General features: G+C 35.7%; 1 protein-coding gene across 3 annotated transcripts in view; it reads right to left on the reverse strand.

Moving 5' to 3' along the window:
* ATP10D (ATPase phospholipid transporting 10D (putative)) overlaps positions 1-13,841 on the reverse strand; it is a 94,064-nt gene that overhangs the window by 47,327 nt on the left and 32,896 nt on the right. For all 3 annotated transcript variants that reach the window (XM_074348344.1, XM_074348342.1, XM_074348347.1), the window contains exons 4-9: positions 10,640-10,844; positions 8,341-8,426; positions 1,988-2,094; positions 1,584-1,715; positions 1,044-1,171; positions 676-928 (exon numbers count right to left, since the gene is read on the reverse strand). In XM_074348344.1, the coding sequence (XP_074204445.1) occupies positions 676-928; positions 1,044-1,171; positions 1,584-1,715; positions 1,988-2,094; positions 8,341-8,426; positions 10,640-10,844 (911 nt within the window). The remainder of the gene's footprint in view (positions 1-675; positions 929-1,043; positions 1,172-1,583; positions 1,716-1,987; positions 2,095-8,340; positions 8,427-10,639; positions 10,845-13,841) is intronic.

The following is a 13,841-nucleotide window of genomic DNA, read 5'->3' on the forward strand; positions in this document are numbered from 1 at the left end:
TTAGCCTCAGAAGGTCAGCTCATCTTATTTCGTCTTAAATTAGACATTCTTAGTCAAAAACCAATGGATAACCATGGGCTGAATGATAGGGTAACAGAGAGACTGTCATCCCTTTGGCATTATTTTCAAAATATTTTTCAGGGATATGGTCCATACAATTTCATTTGATTCTGAAAAGTATCAGCAATGTAATATCATTGTCACCATATCCAACCCCCAACCTACAAAAGGAACGGCAATTTACTTTCCTTTTAGAGAAATCAGGGGAGGAAAAAAGAAAGAAAAAGAAAAGAAACCATGGCAGTAGACTCTTTGACCTACTCTTTTTACCTACTAACTTTTTTTTGTGTATATATATATATATATATATATATATATATATATATATTTTTTTTTTTTTTTACTGAAGAAGGGGGTAGGAAGGGATAAATTGGGAGTTTGAAATTTGCAGATACTAACTACTATATATAATAAACAGAAAAACAACAAATTCATACTGTATAACACAGGGAACTATATGCAATATTTTAAAGGGACAACAATGAAGCTTATTGCCCATTTGGAGGAGTTAAGTACCCAATTATTAAACATAGCACTTCTATGCCAGAATTACCAAATCTTTAAGTAGGTGCAACAATGACCAATCTTAAGGTTTCTCAGAAACCCAACACTTACCATTTTCTTCATGGCAGTAATCAAAACCTGCCACACTACAGCTTCGAAAAACCATCTTATTCTCAGTGAGGGTTCCTGTCTTATCAGAAAAGAGGTATTGAATTTGTCCAAGATCCTCAGTGATGTTCAGGGCTCGGCACTGAATAGTAGAATCCATTTTCTCGTTGTAGAAATCCACATCGTTCTGAATAAAGTATATTTGTCCAAGCTTCACAATTTCAATGGAAACGTAGAGAGAAATGGGAATCAAGACCTAAGAAGAACCAATTTAAAAACTGTTAAAGGGGAAAAGAAAGGATGATAAACCAAATGTAGCTGGATAAGTCGCAAAGATATTAAAATTCTGTCATAAGCCCAAGAGAAATTACCTGTAACAAAATGATCATGGTCCAAAACATATAGAATCCTGCCAACAATGGCGATATGACATGTCCATCAGGATCAGGGATATTGAAAAAGGGTATGTGTTCATATCGGCTCAGCCAGATTCCGTGACCTTTCAAAAAACACACAGACATCAAAAGGATGCTACATATACACTATGCAAATACAGAACTTTATTTCTAAAGAAAGCGGGATAAGAGTATTTACTTTGGCTGAACACCAAGTGTTTGTTTTGAGAAACAAATTCAAATTAAAAAGGCTGCACATTCTTCTGTCTCAGTCTCTCTCTTTACACCTCTTCCTAGGTCCCTTTAGTACTGTGACTACATGTAACTGGATATAATCAATATTAATGCTTTTCAGGTTGGAGAATGAGAGAGATGAAGATGTGAAGAAAGCATTATTGGCAAATAAAACCTTCACAGAAGTCAAACTTAAACTCATAAATATCATTTTGAAAATAAAACACACTTAAATTAATATCTTGCTGAAAAGATGTCAGGAAATAATCAAATTCTACCTACCCAATGCACCAGTTAAACACATTATAACCAAAAGCAGGATACACCAGAGGACGTCTGTATTTGCTCTTCTCTCTAATTTGCTCCGCTTATACCTTGGCCCACTGTTGTTCAGCATTGCTTTGGTTTCATGGCCTATATGGGTAACACAGCATGCCAGAAAATGTGCAAGTTAAAGCCAGGTAGCAAACATCGTCTTTTAAAAACTCTCCAGTAGACAATCTGATAAAAAGCAGTCACATAACATATTTTGTTAATTTAGTTTGCTTTCGTGATCCATTTAGAAAAACAGAAACCAAAGACTAGGGTTTCCTTTTCTGCTTCTGGAAGTTGTATTTTGAGTAAACAGGAAAAGTTAACTTGCAGAAAAGCCCAGAGGAGACAGTGGTGAAAAGTCAGTAACCAACCTGCATAAACCACGATGCCCATGACAGCTTCCGTGTTTCTGATGGTGCATCCTCTAAGTAATAAATTCTCTTTACTGAGACCCACACGTTCTTTGTTAGAATGTTCTCTGTAAGAAAGACAGCATACAGATTTATTTTTAAACAGCAAAAATGGGAATGTAAAAATAAAAATCACGATTTTTGAGTTTTCCTGATTGGAGTATGAGGTTAGGCAGTTCACAGGAAAAGTTTCAAATCTCTGACGCATTGTTTTTGTTATTTCAGGGAAAAAGATGCAAAGGATTTCTAACTCTGTTTTCTATTATTCATTGTTTCTCAACTTCTAGTCCTACAGATCTAAAAAATACTCGAAATAAACTGCTTTTTTAGCAGAAACTGTATTTTGGGGTAACTTAATAGCTGATGAGGGAAAAGTTCTTGATGGAATTAGAAAATTACCCTTTTCAATCCAGCTGAAATCAACGACCATCAATGATGATCAGCGGCTGCTAAAACCGTTTGGTGGAAGGCTGGTGGGGAACTTACGATGAAAGCATGAGGCTGACGACACCAATCTTAACAGAACTACCAATGGACAAGGGGACATCCTGGGCCTCCACATGGTAAGGGATAGAAAATGACCATCTCCTTGGGAACCTAATCAAGCCTTTATAAGGGCAAATCAGACTAGGGTCTGTAGCACCAGGGGACCTGTGAAGCCTTTGAAATTGTATGCAGTATTTCCCTGTGTGTGTCTATGTATGCAGATGCATATACACTTGTCATTTTCTAGGACAGAAACCATTTGTTTCATAAGATTCTGAAAGTGCCTCTGGGCAGTTTTCAGGAAGTAAGGCCAGAAAAACATGTTAGCCACCACTACAAGGATGCAGTCGGCCAAATCTACCAAATCTGCAGTGGTAACCTTTGTAGGCAAAATGACCTGGTTTATTCAACAAATGAGTAGCATGGGGGGGTGCAAAAGGACAGGGTGGGGGACTTGACACAGGAAAGATGCTCAGCTAGATCTAGAATGTGGTGAATTCTACAAGTTACATGATCCAATTTCTTAGGAGGGGAAATTTAGGGACCGATCAACCAAATGCAACACGCAGAACTTTGTTTTGATTCTGGTTAGAATATACTGAAGAAAAAAAAATTTTTTGAGAAATTTGAACAAAGACTAGGTATTAGTGCTATCAAGAAACTTCTTAATTTAGTTAGATGTGATAATGATGTTGTGACTATGTTTTTTTTTAATGTCCTTTTCTGCTACTCCTATACTCATAGTGAAGTACTTACTGTAAAATGATGTTATGTAGGGATGTGGAAGGAAGTGGGAAGATAACTGAAACAAAGTTGGCAAAATTATGAAATAGTTAAAACTGGGTGAGGGCCTAGGGGTGTTCATTATACTTTTCTCCCTGCTTCCACATGTTTCAAATCTTCTGTAATAAACAGTTTTAAAATTGTCAAAGCAATTGTTTGATTAAATTACTACAGTGGCAAAAAATACAAACTGATTGGAAAAAAATTTTAAATGAGCAAAAAGTATTTCACATATTTTGTGAAAATGCATTATTAATTTCAGCATTAAAATTAGTTTTTCAAGCAATATACTTCAGTCTATAAGTTGTTTCTTCTTTGTACATATAGAAAAATTGTCACTGTATTTGCCATCCTTGCTACCTGGAATTAGAAGAAAAAGAAAATAAAAGCTCTTCAAAGAAGGTTTCATACCACAAAGGAGGAGAAAAATAGGTTTGTCATTTCACTCCTCTAACTTGTAAAGCACTCTCTTCTAAGACGTGTGTGTTTACATTCCTTCAAATATATGGGTTTATGTACAGAGAGGCAACCACAGGGTCATAGAACTAGCAGTGTCCTTGAGTTTAATTCTACTTCCTGGATTTACAGATGAGGAAATTAAATCCCAACATTCACATTCCCATGTACCATTCCCAAGCAAGCATCACACAATCCTCATTAATAGAGCATGTGTTATCCCTAGCACTTTATAGGAACAGATATAACATACAGAAGCATCAGTTCCAAAGTTCCTTAGTGCATCAAGGTTTTTCACCCTGGGATCCTTATGTTTCACCGTTACATCACTCTAGGTTACCATCATTACATCAAAGCCCAGCTGTTATCTTGATTGCACCTGCTCCAAACTCTCAACACATCCTGCACTTGATGGGTGTGTATTTGGCACTTAGGGCGTGGGATTCTATGTGAGACACTGTCCACGGAGCTCTTAACCATTCAAGAGCCTACATAACATCCACCGTGTGCCCAGCACTCTGACCCAGATGCTGAGGACAGAAAAGCAAACTTACACAGTCTTGGCTCCTGTGGTCTAAGAGGAGGTGACTGATAACAGAAATATATAAGTGTAATAAAAAATATTACTACATCTACTATGATAGATATCTGATATTCAGAATACAAAGTGGGCACAAATAGGGAAGGTCAGAGTAAGATTAGCGAAGCCATCAAAATCCCATCAAGAGTGGGCTTGAGCATCTCAATTTTTGCTGATTTTAAAGAGAATAGACCACACATTGGGGAAACGGTAAGGAGCTAGTTCAGCAGATAAAAGTAATTCCACAAAAAATTACTGTACCCACCTGGGCTGATTCTACTAACTTTACATGCTCTGAGTCAGATTCTGTGCAGAGATCTATGTTCCAAATCACACAGTGATAGACTGAGTTCCTCCCTATTCCTTCCTGTCTATAATTGTGCTAGAAGCAAGTATGATCTTCTTAGGGGAGTCAGTTTCCAGTGATGGGTGGTACAAGCTGGACTGAGGTCCTGAGGTGCAGGTCAAAAATGGCAGCCCCTTAGTCTGACATCCACAAGAGGAAATTTTATAATAATCAGCAGCTGGAAAAATAATACCAGAAAATGACTCATCCTAAGAGATGGCTTACGAGCATGTTTCTGGTGACAGGGGCATCTGCTAACGTCTCTTCATGATCTCACCTCTTTATGATCTACCTTACTGCTCACCTACTCCAAACATATTTAACCACTTATAACTCCACAAATGCACCATGGTCTCAGGCTTCTATGCCATTGCCTGTGTTGCTCCCTTAACCTGGAATATCAGCCATTCTTTCCATTTAGTTGCCTGCCTGGCATCTTCTTATTCTTGATGATTTAATTCTGGCATTCTCTCTTTATGTGGACCAAGCCTGCCCCTTTTCCCATTGCATAGCCCCTGTCCCTGCCCTACCGTCTGCCTGTATCAGGTGCTACTTAAAGATGCTACCACTATGTTCTAAACTTTCTTCCATGATAACTTTTTCTCTAAAATTTAAAGTGTAAAAATGGATATTTTGATGTTTCCCCTGTGAAGCCATCACCACAATCAGGAAAGTGAACATATCCATCATTCCCCAAAGTTTCCTCATGCCTTTTTGTAATCCATTCTTCCCACCTGCCCCCCGATCCCAGGTACCCACTAACCTGCTTTCTATCATTATAAATTAGCTTTCATTTTTGAAGATTATATAAATCAAATCCTATGTATTCTTTTTGGCCTGGCTTCTTCCACTCAACATAATTATTTTGAGATGCATCCACATGGCTGCATGTATTGCTAGTGAATTCCTTTTTGCTGCGGGGTAGTATTCCTTGTATGGATACTCCACCATTTGTTTATCCACTTACCTGTTGATGGATATCTGGATTGTTTCTAGTCTCAGGCTATTACAAGGCTGTTTTGCTTGTTTGTGTACAGATTAGTACATGGATAAATGTTTTCTTTTCTCTTGGGTAACTACTTAGGAGTGGGATGTCCACATCATATGGTGAATGTGTATTTAACTTTTAAGGAAATTTCCAAACTATTTTCTAAAGTGGTTGCGGCATTTTCCATTCCTACCAACAGTATTGGAGTGTTCCAGTTCCTCTACATTCTTGTGAAGAGTTGGTACAGTAGGTCCTTTTAATTTAGCAGTTGTAGCTCTATGGTTTTAACTTGCATCTTTTCACACAGGTATTTGTCATTTATGTATCTTCTTTGATGAAATGTCTGTTCAATTTTTTTTTTACCATTTAAAAAGCTGTATTATTTGCCTACTTATTACTGAGTTTTGATATATTCTAAATACAAGTCCTCTATCAGATACATGCACTGCAAATATTCTCCTCCAGTCTGTGACTCATTTTCATTCACTTAGTAATGTCATTTGAAGAGAATAAATTTCTAATTTTGATGAAGCTCTTTTATTTACTTATTTTTGTTCTTCTATGGATTGTGCTTTTGGTGTTATATCTAAGAAATCTTCTCTTAATCCAAGATACCAAAGATCTCCCCTATGCTTTCTTCTAAGTTTTATAATTTCAGGCTTACATTTAAGTACAGGATCCATTTTTAGTTAATTATTTTAAGTGGTGAGAGGTCTGGATTGAGGGTTTGTTTGTTTGTTTGTTTGTTTTTTGAGTATGGATGTCTAATTACTGCAGCATCAATTGTTAAAACGACTTAACACTTCTCCACTAAACTGCCTTTGCATCTTGTCAAAAGCCAGTAGTCCCTAAGTGTCTGGGTCGGTTTCTGGAGTCTAGAATCTTTTCCAGTGACCTGCTGGTCTACCTTTGTGCCAAAGTGAAGCCAGGCGGTGTTAGCCCTCCACATATGTTCTTCTTTTTCACAGTAGTTTTAGTTAGATGAGTTCCGTGCATCTCCACATAAATTTTTACAATAAACCTGTCAATTTCTTCAAAAATTATCCTTGCTGGGATTTCAGCTGGGATTACACTGAATCTATAGATCAAGATGAGGAAAAACTGACATCCTAACAATACTGAGTCTTTCAATGTATGTACAACGTATGTCTCTCCATTTAGTTAGCTCTTCGGTTTCTCTCAACAGTGTTCAGTGGTTTTCAGCGTTCAGGTCTTTCACATCTTTTGTCAGATTTATTCTTAAATATTTCATTTTTTCTGATGCTACTATAAATTGATTTTTTAAAAAAATTTCAATATCTGTTCATTGCTAATATACAGAAATATAATTAATTTTTGTACACTGATCTTATTTCCTACAAAATTGCTAACCTCATTTATTAATTCTAGTAGTTTTTTGTAGATTTCATCAGGTTTTCTACAAAGACCATCATACCATATATGAATAAAAGACAGTTTTACTTCTTTATTATTTGATGATTTTACTTCCTTTTCTTTCTTGACTACATTAGTCAGAACCTCCAGGAGAGTCTTGAATAAAAGTGGTGAGAGACAATATCCAGGTCTTGTTCCTGATCTGAGGGGAAAAGTGTTTAGTCTTTCAACAATAAGTAGAGTTTTTTTTTAAATAAACACTTTTCATCAGGTTGAGAAATTTCCTTTTTTTATTTTTTCAGTTTGCAAGAATGGAAGTTAGAGTCTTTCAAATGCTTTTTCTATGACCACGATATTGTCACCTGGTTTTTCTTTTTTTAGTTTGAATACAGGAAATTACATTGCTTGATCTTCTAATGCTAAGCCAAGCCTACATTTTTGGTATAGGTCTCACTGAGTCATTATGTATTATCCTTTTATGTATTGTTGAGTTTGATTTGCTATAATTTTGTGTAAATTTTTTGCATCTGTGTTCATAAGGGATATTAATCTTCCCCTAAATCCCTTCATATTCTTTTGATATCAGGTTAATGGTAACAGGATAATTCTGGTCTCAAAAAATGAGTTAGGAACTTTTTTCTTCTCTACCATTTTCTCACAAGATCACCACTATGAAGTAGGTCTAATTGACTCCTCTTAAAAATCAGGAAGGATCAAAAAGAGTCAGTAACTTGGCTCAAAAAATAGAGCACTTAAGTGGCAGAAGCCAGCCTGAAGTCAGGTAAGACCCTAAATTCTAGCTGCCCTTGGAAAGAGATGTGGATGCCACAGGAAGCCTCCAGAATGAACACCGTTGTGGCTTTCCATAACTTTTCTTAGATGTGTTTCAAAATCATTGACTAACTTACCAAGTGAACTGTCCACCTGCCACTCTAATTCTAATGGGGTAGAAGGACACCATCCTGTCATGTCACTTAAGCTGTCAGGCCTGTCCAAACACTTCCTTCCAAATAACTAACATGTCTTGGGCTTAACTTTGGAGCTCACATAAGACATCCATACATTTCTGAAAGAAATTCTAGGATTATTTTAAGAACAAGGCTTTGTTGTTGTTTTAAATATATACAAAGGTAAATATTTATCAAATAATTAAAATAAGCCAAATTTATAGGTGGCTTAGCCTTTACTGATTTAACTTGGGTATAAGTACACAACACAAAAGGTTTTTTGGTTTTTTTTGGAGTTAAATATAATCAACATACAATTCCATTCACACCCACAATTAGTCATGTATCACTCACAGGAAGCCTCGGAATCTGTTGAGGTCATTGTTTGGACTTTCACATTCTATCCTGCTGGAGAATTTTTCAGGATCAACTTCAGAGTCCTGAAAATATAGTTTTTAAAAATCACAAAACAAAAATTCAAGGTTATATCTTGAGGTTTAAGTGTTTATCCTTTCACCAATTTTTAAAATAACACTAAGGCATTCTTGTCACAAAATTTATGTCACAAATTGCCCAAATGAAGGAAAGTACAGACATAATTATTAATGAATATATGAGATCGTAATGGTCCTAGAACATTAATAAACATCTTCAGGTGATAAGAATGTCTGAATCATATACTGGAATCCATGCAGTTCTCCCTGCAGAAGACAACTTCTTTCTACTCATACAGTGCACACTCTTATCCAGAAGCCACTGAAAAGCTGAATATATTTTTGTCGTTATTCTTTAAACCATATAGGTAGTTTCTGAGATTAAGTGTACATATATATGAGTACTCTGATAATGTATGCATTTGATCTCAGCAAATTTAAAAAAAATCAAAATATGCTAGATAGCAGTATCTTAAAAAATTCTCTAATAGATCAAAGAGTAATTTTAGAATGCTTCACAAAACCAAAGATTAAATATGCAAAGTGTCTTGACATAAAATAGGCATGGAGAGGGGAGGGTAAAGCTTGGTGGCACAGTGCATGCCTGGCAGGCACGAGGTCCTGATTTCAATCCCCAGTATCACCAGCAAAAACAAAACAAAACAAAACAAAAAAAACAACTAAGTAAACCTAATTACCCACCCCTCCAAAAAAACCTAACTTAACTAAAATAAAAAAAGAAAGAAAATAGGCATGGATTCTATTAGGCACAGACTCACTAAGAACAAGCCCCATCAACCTTATCTCATTTCCTTTTTTATATGGTATTTTGGCTAATAAGATAAATGCTATTGATATATCTCAGAATATTTGTATGTATATCAGCAAACATTTGGAAAATGTGAGTTGTATGATCCTATGATTTGATTTGCTAATAATCAATATTTACTGAGTTCTTCTGATGAACTAGAATCTATATGATGCCCTTAAAATATCTTTAATTATTTTCTTCTTCACAACCTTATGAGGTAGGTACTATAATCAGGCCCAATTAACAGATGAAGAAAGAGCCACACGTAAAGGATCAGTAATTTGCTGAAGGTCTCAAAACAAGAAGGTGCTAAGAACCAAGATGACAATGGAGGTCATCAGATTCTGGAGAGCTCAGCCTTGACTGAACTCAAAGTTTGCTGATTAATCAACTGGTATCACCCTCAAAGCAGGTCTTCAGTGGTATGTAGCAGAATTCCAAGCTGTATAAGATTTTTACCAATGTTTTAGGTACAAGAATGCTTACAAATGTGGCAATGACAGTAAGCTGAGAAGCGTAATAATCACAGAGGATCTAAAGAATCTCTAGGGAGAAAGATGGACTTACTGTGACAAGATGGAATTTACCGAAGATAAGGATGTTAGTACGCTAAAATATTTTTAGTGTATAACATATAAGAAATCTGACTTAACAGCAGTTCAAGTAAAAAAAAAGTTACATTTTAAAATATCTCATCACAGGTGCTTCCAGAGAAAGGGGAGGAAAACCTGTTTTTAGATGCTATGCATGACGTTTTTATATATACTACTGCACCTGAGTCTTCGCAACAATGCTATTGGGGAGATATCATCATTTCCATTTTAAGATAAAGAAACAGGAATAAAATGTTTAAGAGACCTGCCCAAAGTCACACAGTAATTAAATGGCAGAGCTGGGATTCATTCAAACTTGTGTTAATATAACTTCAAAGTTCTTGTTTCCCTTACCACATTATGGGGAAGGGTCAGAAGCTCTGTGGAATGAGAAGTTACACAAGTCTTAAAAGGCTTTGGTATGTAAGTCATTGTAGATTTTATGAACAATGACCAATTGATAATACAATGTAACATATAAAAATCCAAGATTAAGAAAAATAAATTAGAAGTTGATCATTTCTATTGCAAAATTAAAATTTTCCAAATTGCAAAATTTGCTAGGTTTCTTAAATTCAGTTCCAAAAATATGATTGCCAGATTGACATGTTTGAACCTTGAAGCCATTATATCTGTTACCTATAAAATACAGCACATCTCGACTGATATTTGGAACCGGATTAAGCCTTCTGGGATTGCATTTTGTAAAGGTAAAAATGAATTTAAAAATCTCTTTTTCTGTGCAGGTGAAAATGAGCTCAGTCATCTTCTGAAAAGAAAACGTTAATGTTACCAGAGGAAAACACATTATTTACCTGCTCTGCATATCCCCGAACCACCTGCCTCTGTTTTAAATTGCTCTCTCCATCAAGACCGGAAGTCTCAATGTGACAGATCCCATCTGGATCAGTGGAAAAGAGTAACACTATATCTGCAGGAATGACCTCGTTACAGGAAAGGCGAATAAAGTCCCCAACGGTAACATCTTTCCAGCATCTGTCGACATATTTTTTCTCTTTCCTGAAGTTGAAAATAAAAGATTGAAAAGAATATTAAGCCCAAAATACATATATTTTTTAAGAATTTTAAATTGAAATATAGTCAATTTACAACATTGTGTTAATTTCCGGTATATAGCACAGTGATTCATTCATACATCTATATATTCCTTTTCACATTATTTTTCATTATAGGCCATTACAAGGTACTGAATATAGTTCCTGTGTTATAGTGTTTTTTTACATTTTAGTATATAATTTAAAGTATGAGGGTGAATTTTAATCCATCAAATGCTAAAAGGGAAAGACAGAGAATTGGTAAAACTTAGATGCCACAACTTGCTTCATCTGAAAATTGAGTTACTAGGCTGCCAAAACATATTTTTCAGTTATTTTTTCCTGTGAGATTTTGAACCATTATGCTATTTGAGTAATCCTGGAATAAAATGAAAATGAACATTGGGCAGGCTTGTTCATGTATGAAGCAATTCCTGTATGCTGTCCTTGGTCAGGTGTCAAGGATCCAAAAGTGTACAAGACGTATTAGCTGCTCTCAGAGAGCTTCCCATGTGGCAGACAGGATGGATAAATTAAAGAAAATTGAAAAAAAATACCCAGACACAACATTTTAAAAATTGTACCACCACATTAACACCTCTAATTATCATTTAACAGAAATACTGTTAGTTAAAACAGTCCTGAGTTGGCTGCAGCTGATCCCCAGGAAGGAGAATGGCAAACTTTAACCCTTTTCAAAGGTGTAGTTTTCCATCTATATATTCAACTCTTTCTAAAGGAAAGACATCAGTTGAGGTTGATTTGCCTTAAACACCTTGCTTCACGTTAAAGTTTCTGCCAAATTTCTCATGCCCTTTCATACCAATGGCATGAATTAGGCTCCACAAAGCATTTTTCTTAGCGTAAAATCAGGAAATTTGTATCATCGAATATTAGTTATTTGTCATTAAAATGTACTTATTTTAAAAGTAAGGATTTATTTTCTACTACATTTCTGAAGCTCAATATTCAAATTCATTGTCAAAAGAACCCTGGGAGATAGTTATAGTCCAAGCTATATGGCCTATATATTAAAAATAAATGTATCATATTAAATAGAAATGACACTCTAAGCTCATATTTGTATAACTTCTCCTATACAGAATAACATTAGTTATTTCAAGATATATTTAGCTTAAAGGGCTACCTAAGAAGAACATTTTCAGGACACATTCTCCCAAAATATCTAATGCATCTGGTTGAATCCAACTAAAGGAAATCCTTAATTACACGTGAGTTTGTTAGTTTATGGAGAAAGGCAAATCAATGGTTTTATCAGTCTTTTTTCCCCCAGTGTTTGTACACACTTGTTCACGCTTCCATGGAGGGAAGTAACAGAGGTAAGATCAAAAAGGTGGGCAGAGGCAGTATTTTGAAGGTTCAGTCCTACTGCCATACCTAGGATCAGTGATTTCATTCCATAGACGAGGGAAAAATCACTAAAGGTTCACAGAAGGATATGATTCTATTTGTACTTGCTAACTCTCGCTACAGAGTAATGGATGGACTGCTGGGTGGCAGGCTAGTTAGGGATAGGAATGGCCAAGAAACTAGTGGAAAGTTACTGAAATAATTCAAGGGAGGGATGAAGATGGTTAGAATTAAAGTAGTAGCAAAGGATGGATGGAAGGAGGTTAAATCAAGATATGTTTGGGTACTAGAGATAATCAAGTTTTATGTCTTATTACATGCAAAGAAGTTATCAAGGATGGCACTATGGTTTCTAACTTGTATGATGAATGATGCCTTTCACCATGTCCCAGATTTTAGAAGTAACTGGTTGCATCATAGGGAAGATAATAAATTTAGTTTGGAAAGTTTTTATTTGAAGTAGGATATAAAATTGAAGTGGTCCAGCAATTTGAGTATTCTGACTTGAAGTTCATGAGCAGAAATATAAATTTAGAAGTCCTGGGTACGTAGAGGGGAGCTGACACTAGGGAAAAATATGAGATATGACATCAGATAAGGAAAGAGACTTCAAGGTGACAGAGAAGTAAAAGAAGACCCAACAGGAAGTGTTGTCACAAAAATAAAAAAGGAAATTTCAAAAAGGGTGTCATTTGTAAAAAAAAAAAAAAAAAAAAAAAGCCACAAAGAGGTCATGCCTGTGGTATGTCATTATTAGGATGTCTGCTATCAAGCTGATAGTGTGAAACTGTAGATGGGGAGAGTGAAGAAGGGAGTGAGACCTCCAGTGAATCAGGGAATGATTGGAAGGTAAAGAAGTCAAATATTTCATGAAGTTTAGCTACGAAAGGAATAAAGGGTGAGAGTAGCCACTGCAGTGGAAAGTTGAAGGATAGAAAGATGAAAGAGCTGAGCATGCACATAACATGCAGGGAAGAAGCCATGCAGAAGGCAAGTAGAAGAGAGAGGACAGAGTGGGGGGTGCTGGTTGAGGCTGCGGAGAAGCACAGAGGAACGGAACTAAGAATACAGATGAAGGGATCACTACTACAAGGAGGGAAGTTAATGCTTCCTGTAACGTCTGAAGAGAGGAGGTGAAGACGTGTAAGAAGGAACCGAGATACACTCTTCATGCTTAATGACCTCTACTTTTTCTTTTTTCTTTTTTGAGATGGGTAGCTATATATTTTTATTTATTTAACATTTTTTTTATTGAGTTCTAGTCATTTTACAATGTTGTGTCAAATTCCAGTGTAGAGCACAATTTTTCAGTTATACGTGAACATACATATATTTGTTGTCACATTTTTTTTTCACTGTGAGCTACCACGACCTCTACAAATTCCAGTGTAGAGCACAATTTTTCAGTTATACATGAACATACATATATTCGTTGTCACATTTTTTTTTTCACTGTGAGCTACCACGACCTCTACTTTTTCTATGAAGAAAGCTGTGCTGAGAATTTGTGAAAGTAGGGAGACAAGACAGACTTGAATATTAGGATTAAGGATTTTATCTTTCAAATACAGGAAGTAGAATTCATCTAAGG

The sequence above is a fragment of the Camelus bactrianus genome, chromosome 2, assembly GCF_048773025.1.
Source record: "Camelus bactrianus isolate YW-2024 breed Bactrian camel chromosome 2, ASM4877302v1, whole genome shotgun sequence".
NCBI classification, from domain to species: Eukaryota; Metazoa; Chordata; class Mammalia; order Artiodactyla; family Camelidae; genus Camelus; species Camelus bactrianus.